The following is a 15,344-nucleotide window of genomic DNA, read 5'->3' as shown; positions in this document are numbered from 1 at the left end:
CTGAACCCAGCGTGTACAGGTGAGTTCTACCTGTGCACTGACAGTGTGTGTGTGTTCCAGGTGTGTGCTGCTGTTCAGACCTCCCAGACTGAACAATAAGTTTGAGGACAGCGTCGTGGTCTTCACTGATTATCTGACCATCGGCTCTCTGAGACGCTTCATCAGAGATCACATGTAAGTTTTCCCTTCAGTCAGTCAGCACACCTGGTGAACACCTGGAGGACCTACCTGTCTTTCTCTCTACCTGTCTGTCTGTAGTTATGGCCTGTGTCCTCACATGACCGTGGAGAACAGAGACCGTCTGAGAGTCCGGGACCTGCTGACAGCGTACTACGACCTGGACTACCATCACAACATCCCCCAGTCCAACTACTGGAGGAACAGGTAACATACACACAGGTAACACACACAGGTAACATACACACAGGTAACATACACACAGGTAACACACACAGGTAACATACACACAGGTAACATACACACAGGTAACATACACACAGGTAACACACACAGGTAACATACACACAGGTAACATACACAGGTAACATACACACAGGTAACATACACACAGGTAACACACACAGGTAACATACACACAGGTAACATACACACAGGTAACACACACAGGTAACATACACACAGGTAACATACACACAGGTAACACACACAGGTAACATACACACAGGTAACATACACACAGGTAACACACACAGGTAACATACACACAGGTAACATACACACAGGTAACACACACAGGTAACATACACACAGGTAACATACACACAGGTAACACACACAGGTAACATACACACAGGTAACACACACAGGTAACACACACAGGTAAACAGGTAATACACACAGGTAACATACACACAGGTAACATACACACAGGTAACACACAGGTAACACACACAGGTAACATACACACAGGTAAACATACACACAGGTAACATACACACAGGTAACATACACACAGGTAACATACACACAGGTAACATACACACAGGTAACATACACACAGGTAACACACACAGGTAACACATACACACAGGTAACATACACACAGGTAACACACACACAGGTAACATACACACACAGGTAACATACACACAGGTAACACACACAGGTAACATACACACAGGTAACATACACACAGGTAACACACAGGTAACACACACAGGTAACATACACACAGGTAACACACACAGGTAACATACACACAGGTAACATACACACAGGTAACATACACACAGGTAACACACAGGTAACACACACAGGTAACATACACACAGGTAACACACACAGGTAACATACACACAGGTAACATACACACAGGTAACATACACAAAGGTAACACACACAGGTAACATACACACAGGTAACACACACACAGGTAACACACAGGTAACATACACACAGGTAACACACACACAGGTAACACACAGGTACACACAGTAACACACAGGTAACACACACACAGGTAACATACACACAGGTAACACACACACAGGTAACATACACACACAGGTAATATACACACAGGTAACACACACAGGTAACATACACACAGGTAACACACACACAGGTAAAACACAGGTAACACACACACAGGTAACACACAGGTAACATACACACAGGTAACACACACACAGGTAACACACAGGTAACATACACACAGGTAACACACACACAGGTAAAACACAGGTAACACACACACAGGTAAACACACAGGTAACATACACACAGGTAACACACACACAGGTAACACACAGGTAACATACACACAGGTAACACACACACAGGTAACATACACACAGGTAACACACACACAGGTAACACACAGTTAACATACACACAGATAACACACACACAGGTAACATACACACACGTAACACACAGGTAACTTACACACAGGTAACACTTGTGTAAAGTGTTTGTGGTTAAGCCCCGTCTCCTGTGTCTTGTTGCCAGGGTGATGAAGGTGGCATCTAAGTACTCTGGGCGGGGCTTGACATTTTCAATCGCCAATAAGAAGGACTTCCTGTCTGAGCTGGAGGAAGACTTTGGTCTGGGAACGTCAGACGGAGGAGAGCTGCCCTTCGTCACCCTCCGGACCAAACTGGGCCAAAAGTACACCATGAGAGAGGAGTTCACGTACGTAGTCCAACAGGGCTAAATGTACCAGGGCCAACAGGGCTAAATGTACCCGGGCCAACAGGGCTAAATGTACCAGGGCCAACAGGGCTAAATGTACCCGGGCCAACAGGGCTAAATGTACCCGGGCCAACAGGGCTAAATGTACCCGGGCCAACAGGGCTAAATGTACCCGGGCCAACAGGGCTAAAAAGATGCACTGCGAGAGAGCAGTTTTACTCTGCTCACCTGTATGACCTCACACATTATTATTAGTTGAGGAATCAGATTACCAGCTGTGGTTAAGTGTTTAAATGTGTGTGTGTGTGTGTGTGTGTGTGTGTGTGTGTGTGTGTGTGTGTGTGTGTTTTTTTTTTTGTGTGTCTGCGTGTGTGTGTGTGTGTGTGTGTGTGTGTGTGTGTGTGTGTGTGTGTGTGTGTGTGTCTGTGTGTGTGTGTGTGTGTGTGTGTGTGTGTGTGTGTGTGTGTGTGTGTGTGTGTGTGTCTGTGCGTGTGTGTGTGTGTGTGTGTGTGTGTGTGTGTGTGTGTGCGTGTGTGTGTGTGTGTGTGTGTGTGTGTGTGTGTGTGTGTGTGTGTGTGTGTGTGTGTGTCTGCGTGTGTCTGTGTGTGTGTGTGTGTGTGTGTGTGTGTGTGTGTGTGTGTGTGTGTCGTGCGTGTGTGTGTGTCTCAGGAGGGACGGTCAGTCGTTGGAAAGGTTTCTGGACGATTACCTGGCAGGTCGACTCAAACGTTACATAAAGTCTGAACCTGTTCCTGAGAGAAACTCTGCTGCTGTCCAGGTGAGTCTGACTGTTCAGAAGCTAACATTGAGGTTAGCCTGTTATGGAGAAGCTAACATCGATTTAAAACAGATTTAGTGGCGGAACAGGAACTGACACAGCTCATGTGATGGGCTTCCACTACTACACTCTGACCCCTGACTTCTGACCTCTGACCCTGATGTGCTGCAGATGGTTGTTGCCGAGTCTTTTGACGACATCGTCAATGATCCAGATAAAGACGTTCTGATCCAGTTTTACTCTCCGTCCTGTGCACACTGCAAGAAACTGGAGCCGGTCTACAGAGAGCTAGCTGACACGGTACGTACATCATCATCTTCATCATCTTCATCACAGACACATAGACAGACAGATAGACACACACACACACACACACACACAGTGACCATTGTGGGTTTTTCTTTCTTTAATGGAAGAGTACCAACAATTTTGTCCCCGTGTGTTTAAGTAAACAATACAATGTACCTTATATTAATAGACAGATAGACTTTATTAATCCCAGAAGGGAAATTGGGTCGTCATGGCAGCCAGGTACATTAAAATACAATAAAATATTACAATAGAATAAAATACTTAGAAAAGATAAAAAAGATAAATAGGTAGGTAAGGTGCAAAGAGTTGTAGTTGTAAGATAGTGGTAATAGTACTGAGGATATGATGGTAGTGTTATTGTTAATAACAGTATATAATAATTATAGTATATAATGATAATATTAAACATATTTATAATAATATAATAATAATAATATATATGATGACTGAACAGATGTATACACATAGATATTATACATTAATATTGATATAATGTAAACGTGTGTCATATATTCAGCCTGTGCAAAGTGTGCATACATACATACTGTAATATATATACACAATATATATATAATATGTACACATATATATATATACACAAGATATGATATAAAGCATATGTATAATAGATACTTGACTATACGAGAAGATATACACACAATAGATAATATCTTATTGTTATATTGTTATATAATAATAATAATAGTTGTAATATATAATAATAATAATAATAGCAATAATAATATAATATTAATATAATAATATATTGTATAAATATGATATATAATATCAACATGGTTTAACACATATCACATATGATAGTATATGATGAAGTTTATGTTCCACAGGTAGATTTAGTCCAGTTCTGTGATTGTGGATCTGACAGAGGCAGATGAGTTATACAGTCTTATAACAGTGGGGAGGAACGATCTCCTGTATCGTTCCTTAGAGCAGCGTGGTTGAATGAGTCTGTTGCTGAAGCTGCTCTTTAGCTTGTCCAGTGTTGTGTGGAGGGGGTGGGAGGGATTGTCCATGATTGCCAGCAGTTTTGCCAGCATCCTCTCCTCCCCCACCTCCTGCAGGGTGACAAGCTTCAAGCCAACAACAGATTCAGCCTTTTTAATGAGTTTGTCCAGTCTGTTGGCGTCCTTTGCCTTGATGCCCGCACCCCAGGACACCGCAGAAAAGAAGATGGTGCTCGCCACAACAGACTGATAGAACATCTGTAGCATCCTGTTGCAGACATTGAAGGACCTGAGCCTCCTCAGGAAGTAAAGCCGGCTCAGGCCCTTCTTTTAGATGGCCTCTGTATTTGTTGACCAGTCCAGTTTATTGTCCACTGTGACACCCAAGTACTTATACGCCGACACCATATCCACATCGGTCCGGCCGATGCTGACAGGAGAGGGCAGGGGCTTGTTCCTCCTAAAATCCACCACCATCTCCTTTGTCTTTGCCACGTTCAGCTGCAGGTGGTTCTCCCCACACCACTTCACAAAGCGATCAACCAGGTCCCTGTACTCAGCCTCCCTCCCACTCTCAACACACCCAACGACAGTCGTGTCATCAGAGAATTTCTGCAGATGACACGACTCATTGCAGTACTTAAAGTCTACAGTGTAGGTGGTGAAGAGGAAGGGAGACAGTACAGTTCCCTGGGGGGCCCTGATGTTACTAATCAGACGGTCAGACACACAGTTCTCGAGTCTCACAAACTGCGGTCTGCCCGTCATATAGTCATCGACCCATGTGATGAGGGGAGCACTTACCTGCATGTCCTCCAGTTTGGCCTTCAGCAATCCGGGCTGGATGGTGTTGAAGGCACTGGAAAAATCAAAAAACATGACGCGGACTGAAGTGTTGGGTCTGTCCAGGGAGGAGTAAGCCTTCTGCAGCAGGTAGATCAGGGCATCATCAACCCCAACATGGGGCTGATCCAGTCCAGCAGCTTTCCTCTGTTAGAGACTCTCCAGCTCTCTCCTCACCTGGCTGGATGTGATTTGAAGTCCAGATTGGGTGGTTGGATATGTGGCAGGGTCTGCGATGGGTGTCAGCAGTAGGTTGGGGGGTGGGGATGACAAAGGTGATGCAGAGAGGTGTCTGCTGCAGGAGGTGGCAGGGGGCTGTGGGAGATGTGAGGATGTCCTAGGGGTGGGAGGGGTGAAAGAGTCCGTGGTGGATGTCAGCAGGGGGGTGGGGGATGGGGATGATGAGGGTGGTGTGGGGCAGGAGGTGGTGGGGGGTTGTAGGAGTGTCATGGGGTTGTTGCTGTTGTGGGGGAGTTAAGGGTGTTACATACTCACCATTCCCGACCTGTAGCGCGACAATGTGACGTCAAAATGACCTAGATCTCGCTGGCGCGCCAGGATTTATGGTGCTATCCATTTGTCTCATGAACTCGGAGCCCGAGTTGTTCTGCCGCAAGAACGTGATGTCATTGCCTGGCTTGTACCACTTATAGCGTTCCATTTGTCTTTGGGCATTACGAGTCGGAAAGAAGTGCAGCAGCTGTGTTATTATTGTTTGTGGCTCTTCTAAACAAGCTCAATGTGAAATAATGTTTTTCTACAGAAACACTAACATTTCAAGTAATTCCATTATTGCAAGTCTTCAATAATATTTTGCCATTTTTGCCTATTTCAATTTAAACAAGTGCTGTGGCGTTTGTCTCGAGCCACCAGGGGCCACCGGGGGCCTCCAGCGGCAGTGGCAGGCTAGTGTTATTGTCTCTAGTGTTATTATGTCGCGAGATAGCTGCAAGATTTACATTTTCCACCTCGGGTTCCGAGTTCAAAAGACAAATGGATAGCACCATTAGGCCAGGTCGTGCCAGGTCATGCACCACTCTTTTTTTCAGCTGAGCGCGCCAAAGCGGAAACAGGAAGATGGACGAGTTTGAGGGCAAGCTTTCCGGGCAAGTGCGCCTCTACAGGCATCTGTACGATCCTTAAATGAAGGAACACAGGGATGCCCAGAGGTGCCAGAATTCATGGTGAGAAATCAGTAAGTATAAATAGTTACGGCACTCCCGTGATGTCACATTGTCGCGCTACAGGTCGGGAACGGCGACTATGTAACAGCCTTCAGAGTTGAACCTATTGAAGAACTGGTTCAACTCTTTGGCTCGTTGTTCGTTCCCCCCAGCTGGCCCCCCTCCTCTCTGAAAGCCGGTGATCTCTTTCATCCCACTCCACACTTCCCTGGAGTTGCTGTCTTCCAGTTTTCTCCTGTAGTTGTCCTTGCTCTCACTGATGCTGCGTTTGAGCTCTCTGTGTACCCGTTTGGGTTCTGCTCGGTCCCCTGATCTAAAGGCCCTCTTCTTCTCGCTGAGAAGGGCCTTCAGTTTGTTGTTTGGGTAACAGCGGACCTTTTTAGTGGGGATGGTGTTGTCTATGCAGAACCCAATGTATTCAAGACCTCACGTTTCCAGTGATGACTGCAGGGATGTAGGGTTTAAACTTTCTCTTCTCCATCCTCCGTTTAACCCTTTAAGCGCCAAAGTCGCAAAATTGCGACAAGCGACACGCGGTACTGAATCAAACAGCAGTTTTCTCAGAATAGAGTGTTATATCTCGTTCATACTCCCCTCCACTAGTTGGCAGACATCCCATACTTAGACCTTAGCTCAGGAATATGCCATGCTTTCATGCAAAATGTTCGAGGAAGTCCCGTCCAAACTGTTAATAGTGTGCCACGGCGCTATTTATGCTGAAGCAGTATTGCTGGATTTTGGAGTTATGCTGCTTTCCATTTGCCTCGTGAACTCGGAACCCGAGTTGTTCTGCTGCGAGAGCGTGACGTCATTGCCTGGCTTGTACCACTTACAGCGTTCCAGTTTGTCTTTGGGCATTACGAGTCGGAAAGAAGTGCAGCAGCTGTGTTGTTATTGCTTGTGGCTCTAAACAAGTGCAATGTGAAATAATAGTTTTTCAACAGAAACACTAACATTTCAAGTAACTCCGTTATTGCAAGTCTTACATTTCAATATTATTTTGCCATTTTCGCCCATTCAATTTCAACAAGTGCTGTGTCGTTTCTCTCGAGCAACCAGGGGCAGTGGCGGGCTAGTGTTATTGTTAGCTACATTAGCCTATTTAGCAAACCAGCTCGAAAACAAAACTTTACATTGTATTGAACTCACAGCAACACCGTGCAATGCATAAATTGGTGACCGGACTAAAGCAGCAATGTAAACAAGTGTGTTGGAGCATTTAAAATCGACATTAAAACGACCAACGTAGTACAAATACAAAGAAAATACATCTTAATATGGGCGCTGCCATCTTTGTTTTGCGAGTCGTACGTGCCCCCCCGTTTAGCTCGAGGTACCCTGAGGCACCCCGAGTGGGACGGCTGAAATTTCGACCAAAAGGGGGTGTGTCTCTGTGAAATCTCGCGAGATAGCTGCGAGATTTACACTTTCTAACTCGGGTTCCGAGTTCACGAGACATTGCTAATGGTGGTACTGTTGGGTCTCTGTAATTAATGTTAAAGAGTTCGGTCTAGACCTGCTCTATTTGAAAAGTGTCCTGAGATAACTTCTGTTATGAATTGGCGCTATACAAATAAAATTGAATTGAATTGAAATGGAAAGCAGCATTATTCAGACGAAATAAACGAAAATGACAAGCAAAAAGTTGACGCTTCGGGAAGTGATGGGTCTCCTATTCGCTGACTCTGATTCTGAAGGGGAGATGACGGTCGGTCGATTAGTGAGCTGGAGGGGGGTGAATATGATGAAATAAGTTCAACTCTCTTTCAAAATATCAGGTATTTCATGGAAATTACATAATCCAATATGGCCGCCGCCATATGACATCATAATATGCAAATTAGATGGGAAAATGTACTCCCTAGATAAACTTGAGGTCATTCTCAATATTTGTGTCATTTACACTTTGTCTCTATCTCAAATTACTTTCAAGCCAGAGCCTCCTGAAATTTAGATGTCAAAATCTAGTATTTTTAAAAATAAAACCCGGCGCCTAAAGGGTTAACCCCCGCTCTTGAGCTCTCTCCGGTATGGAGGAGCTCTCTCCGGTATGGAGGGTCTCTCTCCGGTATGGAGGAGCTCCTCCGGTATGGAGGGTCTCCTCCGGTAAGGAGGGTCTCTCTCCGGTAAGGAGGGTCTCTCTCCGGTATGGAGGGTCTCTCTCCGGTATGGAGGGTCTCCTCCGGTATGGAGGGTCTCTCTCCGCTATGGAGGAGCTCCTCTGGTAAGGAGGGTCTCTCTCCGGTATGGAGGGTCTCCTCCGGTATGGAGGAGCTCCTCCGGTATGGAGGGTCTCCTCCGGCAAGGAGGGTCTCTCTCCGGTATGGAGGGTCTCCTCCGGTATGGAGGAGCTCCTCCGGTAAGGAGGGTCTCTCTCCGGTATGGAGGAGCTCCTCCGGTATGGAGGGTTTCTCTCCGGTATAGAGGGTCTCCTCTAGTATGGAGGAGCTCCTCCGGTATGGAGGGTCTCTCTCCGGTATGGAGGGTCTCTCTCCGGTATAGAGGGTCGGGTAGCTCAGGGCCATCAGCTGGTCGCGAGTGGAAACGGAGGAGTTGCAGGCATTGTTGCAGGCATGGCTCCCAGTCATCCGGAGAGACCAAAGTGCAATAAAGTGTGGTAAAAAGCATCTCCACGTAGAGTGGTGCGAAGAAGCAATAAAAAATGAAGATATAAAAACAAACTACAAAACAACTAAAATCACTAAAAGCTGACAGTAATACCAGAGCTACTACAACAGGCTCCGCTAGGACGGCGCCATTTTTCAACAATTAATAATAAAATATATACAATATGTGCTAATATTTGCTCTGTCTGTCTCTCTGTGTCTCTCTCTCTGTCTGTCTCTCTGTCTGTCTCTCTCTCTCTCTCTGTCTGTCAGCTGTACTCTGATCCAAACATCGTGGTCGCCAAGATGAACGCCGTTGACAACGACATCCCGCTGGGTTACGACGTCCACGGGTGAGTTCTACAGTTCCCAGGTCTGAGACAATGCTAACAATGCTACATACATAAGCTACGATGCTAACGATGCTACATACATAAGCTATGATGCTAACGATGCTACATACATAAGCTACAATGCTAACGATGCTACATACATAAGCTACAATGCTAACAATGCTACATACATAAGCTATGATGCTAACTATAACATAGTGGATCAGCATTTGACAAAGGAGGACCCAGGGCTTCAATAGGAGGTTTCTTGTGGCTTTAATCAAACATTTCAGGCAGCACAGACATAACACACACATGCCACCAGGGGGCCTCTACGTATACCTTTCCTGGCAGGTAACTTCCTGCCAGGTAACACACACTTGGATTCCCAAGAGCTCCCTCTAGGGTAATACCAAATATTAGCAATCTCAGGATATTACATCCCTCCCCTCTCAGGTCTGCAGCCATCACTTAACTGAAAGTAAAATTAAAATTAAATTACATTATACATGTTCCTCACTTAAATCTTAGTTCCTCAAAATTATAATAACATACAGTGTATATTTTTTCTTCACTTTCACAACTTAGCCTTTAATTCCCTCTAAGAATTTTAGTAACTGAAATTAATTATCCAATTCATTCTCCGTCTGTTAGCCATACATTTATGGTCTATAATAGTCCGGAGGACGCCTCTCTCTAGTAGAGCGTCTCAAGCTTGGTGTTTGTGGTTCCTGCACTACAGGACTAGGCGCACTCTCCAGCTTAGGTAGACCACTCTCAGAGTTCTTCACAGGGGTTGTTGGACAGACAGATACAGAGGACGGTACTTGTTCTGGCACCACAGTTGGTGGGTTAGTTACAACCTGGGGTGTACTGGGATCTAGTTCAGGAAGTCTGCTTGGATCCCTCCTCCTGATCTGATCAACATGTCTCTTCAAAACCTGTCCATTCTCAGTGAGAACGGTATATGACAGTGGACCTGTGCAGCTCTCAATGGTTCCAGGGATCCACTTGGGACCGTATCCATAGTTCTTTGTAAAAACTAGATTTCCTGGATTAAAACATCTGAGTTTGATAGTCTTATCATGATGAGCTTTTTGTTTCCATTGTTTCTTTTCCATCTTGGTTTTCAAGTCCGGGAGTAACAAACCAAACATGGACCGGGGCCTCCTGGACATGAGCATCTCTGCCGGGGACAAATCTGTGGTAGAGTGTGGAGTGATCTTGTAACTAAACAGGAATCTCGACACTTTAGTTTCCAAGCTCTCCTTTCCTCCTTGCATCCTCTTCATCTCCTCCTTAAAGGTCTGAACTGCTCTTTCGGCCAACCCATTAGACGAAGGATGAAAAGGGGCAGAAGTCACATGTTTTATACCATTTTTGGACATGAAATCTGCAAACTCAACACTTGTAAAGCAGGTAGCATTATCACTCACCAACATTTTTGGTAATCCATGGATACTGAAGCTTTGTCTGAGTTTCTCAAGGGTAACATGAGTGGTTGCTGTTTTTACTGAATATACATCCATCCACTTAGAATGTGAATCAACCAGCACCAAAAACATTTTGCCTAAAAAGGGACCCGCATAATCCATGTGAAGTCGAGTCCATGGCTTCTCCGGCCATTCCCATGGATGTAATGGTGCTGTTGTAGGGGACTTGCTGTGCCATTGACAGGCTTTGACATGACATATGACCTTGCCAAACCTTTCATCCTAGACATTCCTGGATGGGACTGATGCAGCAACTTCAGCAACATTTTTCTTCCTTGCTGAGGAATAATGACCCGAGCACCCCACAGCACACATCCATCTCGAACACTTTATTCTAAGCGTCGGGTAAAATAAGGCATGAATTGAGGCTCTACTGCAGCGGGCCATCCTCTTAACACAAACTCATGTACATGCAACAGTGTTACATCTTTGGCTGTCCATTGTCTTACTTGTTCTGTGGATACAGGTGCATCATCCATCACATCCAGCATCAGCACTAGCTCCTCCTCCCCTCCTACAGCAGGGCGTGCCTCTGGCAAGGGAAGCCTACTGAGGGCATCTGCATTCGCATTTTGTTTTCCTGGCCTGTACACTATATGATACTCATAAGCTCTGAGCCAAACAGCCCACCGCTGAACCCGTGGTGAAACCATCTGAGGTACAGGTTTAGTTTCATTGAACAGTGAAATCAGGGGCTTGTGATCTGTTACAATTGTAAAGTTCCTGCCATAGAGGTATTTGTGGAACCTTTTTATACCAAAAATCACAGCCAAACCTTCTTTATTCAGCTGCGAATACTTTCCCTCTGCTGGTGTCAAGGTTCGGGAGACAAATCCGATTGGTTTTTCTGTTCCATTGTCCAACCTGTGAGACAGCACAGCTCCCACGCGGTATGGTGAGGCATCACATGCCAATATTAAATCTTTGTCTCCTGAATAGTGCACTAATACGTTTGCTGATTTTAATAAGTCTTTAGACTTTAGGAAAGCTTCATTTTGACTCTCACTCCATTCCCAGCTTACATTCTTCTTCAACAGATAGTATAAAGGGGCAAGCAATGTGGAAAGATTGGGAAGGAAGCGATTATAATAGTTCAATAAGCCTAAGTAAGCTTTAAGCTCTGTCACACTAGTTGGTGTGGGGGCATCAACAACAGCTTTTACCTTGTTTTCCACAGTGTGAACTCCTTTAGCATCCACTTTGTATCCAAGGTACTTAACTTCATCAGCCAGCAAGGTGCATTTGGTTCTTTTTAGCCTGAGACCAGCATCTTCCAACCTGGTTAACACCTCATCCAGGTTCCTGAGGTGCATCTCTCTAGTTGCCCCGGTAACCAAAATATCATCCAAATAAACAGCAACTTGGGGTATTCCCTGAAGGACCCCCTCCATGGTTCTTTGGAAGATCGCGGGAGCAGAGGACACACCAAATGGTAGTCTGTTATATGTAAACATGCCACGGTGAGTGTTCACAGTTAGATACTTCTTAGACTGGTCATCCATTTGGATTTGTTGATATGCATGACTCATGTCAAGTTTAGTGAACTGCTGTCCTCCGGCTAACACAGGCAGCAAATCCTCCACTTTGGGTATGGGGTACTGTTCTAGGGTGGAGACTCTATTAACAGTTAATTTATAATCTCCACAAAGTCTACAGTCTCCGTCTGGCTTGAGTAAGGGAACAACAGGAGCAGCCCAGTCTGAATATTTAACTGGAGTGATGATATCCTCTTTGATCAACCTTTCAATCTCAGCATCAACTTTAGGCTTCATAGCATAGGGAACAGACCTGGGTCTATAGAAGCGGGGAGTAGCATCAGCGGGCACTTGAATAGTGGCTTTAAACCCTTTTAAGGTCCCCAGTTCCTTTTTAAACACTTCCTCATGCTTTGTGAGCACTTGCTGTAGGGTCAGGGATTGTGGTTGGTTTGTAATGTGCTGCACGTGGCTTTTGATTTCGGCCCAGTCTAGCTTAACATGCTTCAACCACCATCTTCCCAATAAATTTGGACCTCTGCCTTTAACTACTATAATGGGCAGTATCTTTATCAAATCTAGGTGGATTCTTTTTAATGGAGGAGAATCCAGAATCCAGAATCCAGTATCTACTTCAAATGTCACTGGTTCCCCATTTAGGTCCATGCAAACCTTATAGGGTGGCTCCCTCTCTTCTCCATCCTCGCCCTGGACATGGTACAGAGAAAGTGGTTGATCCTCATCACTCTCCTCTGCCACTCTGGATGAACAATAGTGTACCTTGCGCTCTTGCTTGAAGCGCCTTCCTCTTCCTTCTCTTGGCCTTCTGTCAGTCCACTTTTCTGCATTGTCCTTTTTCTTATTGCGACATGCTCGTGCTATGTGTCCAATCATTCCACATGCATGACATTTTTCCTTTTTGAAACGACAGTCTGTGGGTGCATGTTTCCCCTTGCAGCGGTAACACTCTTTGTCAATTTGTACCTTTCCATAGCTCTTTGATTCACCACTTTTCATTGCATTACATGACATAGCTCCCACTTTCATTTGCAAATCCTGCACATTTTTATTTGCAGATTCCATAGCTTGGGCTAGAGACAAGGCACTTTCAAATGTGAGAGCAGTCTCTGATAGTAATCTTCTCTGGATTCTGTCATCATTTATCCCACACACCAGCCTGTCCCGTAACATTTGTGATAATGTCTCTCCATAATTACAGTCCTGGGATAGTTTCCTTCATTCGGCCACACATTCAGCAACAGATTCTGTGGGTTTTCTCATACGTGAATCAAATTTAAATCTCTGGAAGATTTCACTTGGCTTGGGATTAAAGTGGTTTTTCAGTAATGCTTCCAACTGTGCAAAAGTCTTTTCTCCAGGTTTTGCTGGACTTAGGAGGTTTCTCATCAAACTGTAGTTTTGTGCCCCCACCACACTGAGCAATATGGATTTCTTTTTATCTTCATCATCAACATCATTTGCAATAAAAAAGTGTTCCATAATTTCACAGTATTCCTCCCAAGTTTGCATATTGCGATCAAATGGTGGCAGTGTCCCTATTGTTGCCATCTCACCCACACGTGTCCTCCTCCCTTCACCAAGTCCTTTGTTCTCAGGGAGTCTTCAAACAATCAGCCAAGTCCACTCTCTGTGCTCCTGCCTCGGTGCAGCATATCTCCAAAGTATCCTCGTCGCCAATATAACATAGTGGATGAGGACCCAGGGCTTCAATAGGAGGTTTCTCCTCTGGCTTCAATCAAACATTTCAGGCAGCACAGACATAACACACACATGCCACCAGGGGGCCTCTACCTATACCTTTCCTGCCAGGTAACTTCCTGCCAGGTAACACACACCTGGATTCCCAAGAGCTCCCTCTAGGGTAATACCAAATATTAGCAATCTCAGGATATTACACTAACGATGCTACATACATAAGCTACAATGCTAACGATGCTATGTGCTACGGCTACACTAGACCTGCAACCAGGTCTGAACAGGGTCCAGGTCTGAGCAGGGACCAGGTCTGAACAGGGTCCAGGTCTGAACAGGGACCAGGTCTGAACAGGGTCCAGGTCTGAGCAGGGTCCAGGTCTGAACAGGGACCTGGTCTGAACAGGGTCCAGGTCTGAGCAGGGTCCAGGTCTTCATTGTGTCTCTGTGTCTGCAGGTTTCCCACCATTTACTTTGCTCCAGCGGGTAGGAAGGACGAGCCAATCAGATACGAGGTAAAAGCAAATAACACTGAACTCACCAAGGTAGCACGCGCTGACATCACAGTGACATCACAGTGACATCACAGCGACATCACAGCGTTGCGTCTCTCCCGTGTTTCAGGGCGGGCGCGAGCTCAGAGACTTCCTGAAGTTCCTGAAGCGCGAGGCGGGTCGCAGTCTGGCGCTGAGCGAGTCCAAAGACGAACTCTGACACATCCACCAATCAGGACCCACCAGCTCGTCTCCATGACAACGGACATGTCCAGAATCTGGACCAGAGACAGGAAGTAATGGTCAGACAATCCAATCAGATTCTCCCGTCCATCATGATGTCATACATGACATCATTACCAGGCTGCCTGCTGATTCATTAGTAAACAGTTTTTATTTATTTATTTATTTATGTTGCATTGGGGGGGGGGTGAAAGGCATTGTGGGAAACATCAATAAAATATCAGACAAACATTTTTTATGATTCTGTTGTTTTTTAATTACTAATGTTAAAGCTAACGTTAAAGCTAACCTTAAAGCTAACGTTAATGCTAACGTTAAAGCTAACGTTAAAGCTAACGTTAATGCTAACATTAAAGCTAACGTTAATGCTAACGTTAATGCTAACGTTAAAGCTAACGTTAATGCTAACGTTATCAAGCTAACAGCATGATCAGACAATATGTTCCACTAGCTTAGCTTTAATGTTAGCTTTAATGCTAATGCTAAGGTTAGCTAGTGTTGCACTCGGGAGGATCAATACACAGATAGGCTACGTTGATCAATACAGAAGAACGATGGTAGTGACGGATGTTTTCATTATTGATCAGATGCTTTCAGAATCGATCAATAGATTAATGGATAAACTCATTTTCAATGTGACAACATGAAGTTCTTATTTCCATTATTGTATTGATTTATTGATCTGGGGTCAAACATTGATTAGCCTCTCTGAGTTCTACTGTATTTAATAAAACTGATCATCTGACTGATGG

The 15,344-nt window shown here is 45.0% G+C and overlaps 1 protein-coding gene across 1 annotated transcript in view; it reads left to right on the top strand.

Annotated features, from left to right (window-relative positions):
- Positions 1–14,772, top strand: part of pdia8 (protein disulfide isomerase family A, member 8) — an 18,605-nt gene extending 3,833 nt beyond the window's left edge. Inside the window, exons 6-13 of the mRNA XM_051391022.1 lie at positions 61–174; positions 259–384; positions 1,972–2,154; positions 2,824–2,932; positions 3,104–3,232; positions 9,116–9,195; positions 14,313–14,370; positions 14,480–14,772. Of these exons, the coding sequence (XP_051246982.1) occupies positions 61–174; positions 259–384; positions 1,972–2,154; positions 2,824–2,932; positions 3,104–3,232; positions 9,116–9,195; positions 14,313–14,370; positions 14,480–14,569 (889 nt within the window). The 3' untranslated portion in view covers positions 14,570–14,772. The remainder of the gene's footprint in view (positions 1–60; positions 175–258; positions 385–1,971; positions 2,155–2,823; positions 2,933–3,103; positions 3,233–9,115; positions 9,196–14,312; positions 14,371–14,479) is intronic.
- Positions 14,773–15,344: the final 572 nt, after the last annotated feature.

Source organism: Dicentrarchus labrax, unplaced genomic scaffold, assembly GCF_905237075.1.
Source record: "Dicentrarchus labrax unplaced genomic scaffold, dlabrax2021, whole genome shotgun sequence".
In the NCBI taxonomy this organism is placed as follows: domain Eukaryota; kingdom Metazoa; phylum Chordata; class Actinopteri; family Moronidae; genus Dicentrarchus; species Dicentrarchus labrax.
The sequence above is the reverse complement of the archived record's forward strand: the minus strand, read 5'-3'. Positions and strand labels throughout refer to the sequence as shown.